The sequence below is a fragment of the Aegilops tauschii genome, chromosome 7 (genome assembly GCF_002575655.3).
Source record: "Aegilops tauschii subsp. strangulata cultivar AL8/78 chromosome 7, Aet v6.0, whole genome shotgun sequence".
In the NCBI taxonomy this organism is placed as follows: Eukaryota; Viridiplantae; Streptophyta; class Magnoliopsida; order Poales; family Poaceae; genus Aegilops; species Aegilops tauschii.
The window spans coordinates 393672486-393678235 of record NC_053041.3 but is presented as its reverse complement, the minus strand read 5'-3'; the positions used below and the strand labels follow the sequence as shown (position 1 = coordinate 393678235).

The 5750-nt window shown below is 44.3% G+C and overlaps 1 protein-coding gene across 1 annotated transcript; it reads left to right on the top strand.

The window, feature by feature from the left end:
* Positions 1 to 5001, top strand: LOC109743242 (hydroxyproline O-galactosyltransferase GALT2). The gene is made up of 7 exons (XM_020302328.4): positions 1 to 1013; positions 2001 to 2233; positions 2314 to 2604; positions 3105 to 3233; positions 3668 to 3841; positions 4242 to 4349; positions 4438 to 5001. Exons 1-7 carry the CDS (start codon positions 257 to 259, stop codon positions 4642 to 4644), a joined length of 1899 nt encoding a protein of 632 aa, XP_020157917.1. The 5' UTR covers positions 1 to 256; the 3' UTR covers positions 4645 to 5001.
* Positions 5002 to 5750: the final 749 nt, after the last annotated feature.

Below are 5750 nucleotides of genomic sequence, written 5' to 3'. Positions count from 1 at the left end.
AGCCAGCCACGACGCCCCTCCATTTCTCCCCACTGCCCGACCTCCCCGCACGCACGCGCGAGCATCTCCAACTCCGCCCCCGCCCCCGCCTCCGATTCCACGCCTCCTCTGCGCGCGCCAGATCCGGCCAGCGCAGGCGTGACGCGGCGGGCCTGCTCTCGCGCCGCGCTTGACCACAGAGAGATCGCTGTCGCCGTCCACTGCGGGGCCCGAGCGCGCGAAGGTGGGGTTGGCTACGGGCCGCTGAGCGAGGGCAATGGCGCGGCGGTGGCGGCCGTCGCACCTTGTGTTCGTCGCGGGGGTGGCCTATCTCATCCTCATCTCCCTCAAGTTCCGCCGCGTCCTCGACCTTGCCACCGCCGACCTCGCCGCCGTTGACTCCGCCTTCTCCTCCCCATCCTCCACCGACCACCTGCCCCCTCTCCTCCCAGGCAGCTCGTCCTCCTCCAATGCCACCATGTTCCAGGTCCAGCCCTTCTGGCACCGCTACGACCGCGTCTCCCTCCCCGACATCGCCGCTCGCAACCGCTCCGCGCTCGACCGCATGGCCGACGACGCCTGGTCGCTCGGGCTCACCGCCTGGGAGGACGCCGCAGCCTTCGCCGGGGACCCCTGGGAGCTCGCCGCCGTCGATGCCGCCTCCACCGACAAGTGCCCCGCCGCCGTCTCCGTGCGCTCGCGGGGGAGGGTCGTCTTCCTGCCCTGCGGCCTCGCCGCTGGCTCCGCTGTCACCGTCATCGGCACGCCTAGGCCAGCGCACAAGGAATACGTGCCGCAGCTCGCCAGGATGCGCCAGGGGGACGGGACCGTGCACGTCTCGCAGTTCATGGTCGAGCTGCAGGGCCTGCGCGCCGTTGACGGCGAGGACCCGCCCAGGATATTGCACCTTAACCCCAGGCTGAGGGGGGACTGGAGCCAGCGCCCCATCATCGAGCACAATACCTGCTACCGGATGCAGTGGGGCTCCGCACAGCGCTGTGACGGCTTGCAGCCCGAGGACAACGACGACAAGGGTACATCCTTTTCCTTCTTCAGCAATCCTAGCTTGGACCTTATGTTCTTTCCTGAGTGAGCAGCTCTTGTTATTTGTTACTAGTAATGTGGTTAAGATTAATTTATATTGCATTGTCAAATTAGTGCAGAGGTAAATCGATTGCATTGCCAGCCTGATGCCATATTGCAATGTTTCTATTCACAACTTACTAGTTAACCATTACAGCTGCTATAATGTACCACTACCAACTGACAATCACAAGTTTACAACTCCTTATAAAATCTAACCCATGGAATTTCCTATTTACAACATAAAAGCTGATTAAACTATCAAGTGCCGGACACATGATACATACATTTGCTCCTGGGGACTTCATAATATTAATGCCACGGCCCTTTTGCTACGGTAGGTTCCATGGTGCTGTTAGAGCTTTAACGTTGTCCAGTGTGTGACTCTTCTGGATAATATCCATTTCAATTAGTACAATTAATATATTACACTTCCATATATAATTATCATTTTGTGTGATTGTTCATCAACACTTTGATGTCTACCATATGTAACTGCATGACAGAATTAAAAAAATATATGAATAGCTCTATGGACAATTTCTTGAATCACATAGCAATTGTCTTTATTGGTGAGTTTCATGTTCCGGCAAGTGTTCTTTTTCCACATCAGTCAGAATTCTACCTGATGTAATATTTGTTTAATGCTAATTTGTGAGATTATTGTTGAAGCTTATATTGACATTGCTATTTTATTTTATCACAAGCTATATTCTTATATGCACTGGAGGTGCTACTCCTATCATATCTTATTGACTAATATGTCGAATTAATATGCAAGTTTATTCAAATTGCCTTTTTTAGTATTCATTTTAACATCTACTTTTTATTGCAAAATGAAAACCACAAGGTGTTAGCTCTTCTATGGTAACACTATGTCCTTTTATCCCCAGGCTAGCATATTTGGCTAAAACCTATCATTTCATATTTTTGGACAGTCGATGGGTTCACCAAATGTGAGAAATGGATACGTGATGATATTGTTGACACGAAAGAGTCCAAGACAACTTCATGGCTAAAGAGGTTCATAGGGCGTGCAAAGAAACCGGCAATGACATGGCCATTCCCTTTTGTGGAAGACAGGCTATTTGTTCTTACTATACAAGCTGGCGTTGAAGGTTTCCACATATATGTTGGTGGTCGACATGTGACATCTTTCCCTTATCGACCAGTATGTTCTAGACATGTCCAGCTCGCTTTTTTTAATGATATTTAGAAGAAACACTAATGGGTTGATGTGATCAATTCTAGGGTTTCACTCTTGAAGATGCAACAGGATTATATGTTAAGGGTGATGTGGATGTCCATTCAGTTTATGCCACTGCTCTTCCTATGTCTCATCCCAGTTTTTCCCTTCAACAAGTCCTTGAAATGTCAGACAAATGGAGGTCCCAACCACTGCCAAGAGATCCAGTTTACCTTTTTATCGGAATACTTTCCGCATCAAATCATTTTGCTGAACGCATGGCTGTGAGAAAAACTTGGATGCAAACTTCAGAAATTAAGTCTTCTAAAGTAGTCGCACGATTCTTTGTAGCACTGGTAAGCAAATTATGCATCCAAAATAAATGACATTTTCGTCAAATGTGTCTTTGTCCTTAAATGAATCTTTATATCTTTTACTGGTATTGTAGATATGTATGCATGATCATTGTGTAGTTTGGGATAATGGAAGTATAAGATGTAAGTTGTACTATGTGGGTCACATGCAAGAACAGAAACTTGGTCTCTGAAATTTCTTGTATGCAGCGGATTCTGTTGGCTATCTACTGTTTACCTTCATGCTTTTTGAGTGCTAGTATCTTGAATTATTTGACATAGCTCCACCAAACTTATATTGTTTGCATACTTTCTTACATACAGTATATAATAGTGAAAATCACTATTAGCACCGAGTCTACTTATTAACTCATTAACCAGATGCACCCAACGATGGGAAATATCATTTGCATGTTTATCATCTCATAAAGGAAGGAAAAACAAATGTTTTTTAGGAAACGAATGCATGTCATAATGTTGTTCATTACAAATTGTGGTTGCAGAATTCGAGGAAAGAGGTCAATGTGATGCTGAAGAAAGAAGCTGAATACTTTGGAGATATTGTCATTTTGCCATTTATAGATCGTTATGAACTGGTAGTTCTTAAGACAATCGCTATTTGCGAGTATGGGGTGAGACACTCTTGCCGTCACTATCTTCTATTAAACTTCTGCTAATTTTTTTGCCTATTGGTAATTTGTTATGGTTCGCCAATATCAACTAGAAGTTGTAAGCGTGCACTTATAATCTTTGTCCATCATTGGGCATTTATGTCCTAGCAATGCCCTTACTGCGTATCTCCACAGAGGTGATAGAGCTGTTTGAACTTAAGCCCTACCAAGAGAGTCGTTGCTAGAATAATTCTTTACAACTGCATGGAATGCACTTTGGGGTGAGTGGCTTAATTATCTTTCATGTAACTCTTCGAGAGTCGGTTCTGGGAGAAGTTACTCCCTCAAACATGGATTGAAGTCTATGGGGATCATGAAATTTACAGGAGTAGTAGTCACTTTGCAGTGTGGACTAAATAATGAACCTAACACCTGTTTGTCATGTCACCTTGCAGGTCCAGAACTTGACAGCGGCCCATGTCATGAAATGTGACGACGATACATTTGTGAGGGTAGATGTGGTTCTCAGACATATCAAGATGAACTCCCTTGGCAAACCATTATACATGGGGAACCTTAACCTCTTGCATAGACCACTGAGAACTGGGAAATGGGCAGTTACAGAGGAGGTATTATCCTTAAAACAAAGCAATATTCCTCAAGTTAAGCAGCTGATTATTCAATGTCCATATTTTGGAGGCCATGCAATCCCATGAGTTAGTCTTTGTTACACCGTGTATCTGAATCTTCTTTCTTCTAACCAAGAAAGCTAATCTCACAAGTTTGCGAGCTGTGTTTTACGGCCTTAAAGGCTGAATGGCCAACTTTAGGGTGGTAACTCAAACATAGGAAGGCTGAACGGCCAACTTTAGGGTGGTAATTCAAACATAGGAAATGACTGTTCTTGCTAAAAGCCCACCATTAATTTGTATTTTTGTCTATAGAAATCACAGCCCTTTTTTGTGTTGCCAACATATGCATGCCACCATCTTCATTGCTCGCCTTAATCCCTGCTCATAATGAATGCAGGAGTGGCCTGAAGATATCTATCCGCCTTATGCTAATGGACCCGGTTATGTAATTTCTGGTAGCATAGCAAAATTCGTTGTGTCTCAGCATGCCAATCAGAGTTTAAGGGTGAGCCTCCATTGATGCAACACTCTATTTTGATAACTTGAATCATGTTATGTCAATCACTGTACTTCTCTGGCTATTTGGCTTGCAGCTATTCAAGATGGAGGATGTAAGTATGGGGCTATGGGTTGAAAAATTCAATTATACCATGCCTGTCAGGTATTCTCATAGCTGGAAGTTCTGCCAGTATGGTTGCCTCGAGAACTACTACACTGCGCACTATCAGTCGCCAAGGCAAATGCTATGCTTGTGGGACAAGTTGGTTCGTGGTCGCCCATCCTGCTGCAATTATAGATAGTGAAATGCGATCTTTCATTCACTCGCAGTCAGCATTCCTTCTATCCCAGCGGGTGAGTTTGGCTGGCTGGTGTTCTCTTTTTTGACATGAATCACCTAGCTTAGAGGCTGCTGCTCCATTGGCTTGATTGAGCTTACATTGCTGAGGTTGAAGCTTGAAGATTAGGTAGAAAGCTACAACCATCTGGTTTCATACATTAGCCTGATTTGCGTTTCTCATCTACTTAGCATCCACATGTGCCCTTGTAATTGATGCCAGTTTTCTTCCAGGGAGATTAATCCCAATTTTGATGTAGAACATGTGATCAAAATGTTCAGATGTATGCCTCTTCTTATGGTAGAGAAAATGATCACAACTTGTCTCTCTTGTCTCCCCATGGTGTTAAAGTCATCGTGGTTTCTTTCCATTCACGGTGTATATTGTATATTTGTGCCAATCTTGTCACCTTTACAAGTTGTGGCTCCAAATTTGTGGAATGCTATTCCCTTCAGTCCAGAATATAAGGTGTATCGGTTTTCGCGCAAGTCAAACTTGTGTATGTTTGACCAAGATTATAGAATAAAATATCGACATCTACAATACAAAATAAAATAAAATATGAAAAATACTTTTTGTGATAGATCTAATGATAAAATTTGATACTGTAGATATTGATATTTTTCTAAAAATATGGTCATACATTACCATTTTTGACTTTTGAAAAAACTAATGCATCTTATATTCTGAAATGTAGGGAGCAATATGTTTGGTAGTTTCTCTTCATAGCTCAATTTACTTTTCTGCCACACGCTTCGGTAAAGCCATAGTTTCCGATTTCACGGATTGTGTGCGGAGGTCTAAATGTGGGTGCAACGCTTGATTGTCTTGTCTGGCGTTAAATGGGATTGCGACCAGAGTTAAATACAAAAAACCACCGCAATAAGGGCCAGGTTTGCAGAAACACGCATTAAGGGCCAGGTTTGCATAAATCACTGATCGACGGAGTAGGGTGTTTTGACGGCGGTCGTGGAGACGACCATTCCCTTTCGTGTTTGTTTTTCTCTTTTTCCCTCCCCGCTCCCCTCTCTTTCACACCCGGTGATGGTGACAATGAAACTTGGTGGAGG

Excerpts from the sequence above, each read along its gene's own strand:
- LOC109743242 (XM_020302328.4), top strand. The coding sequence starts at position 257 with ATGGCGCGGCGGTGGCGGCCGTCGCACCTTGTGTTCGTCGCGGGGGTG. Across the intron at positions 3,234-3,667 it reads TCGCTATTTGCGAGTATGGG|GTCCAGAACTTGACAGCGGC; the intron begins GTGAGACACTCT and ends GTCACCTTGCAG. Across the intron at positions 3,842-4,241 it reads AATGGGCAGTTACAGAGGAG|GAGTGGCCTGAAGATATCTA; the intron begins GTATTATCCTTA and ends TAATGAATGCAG.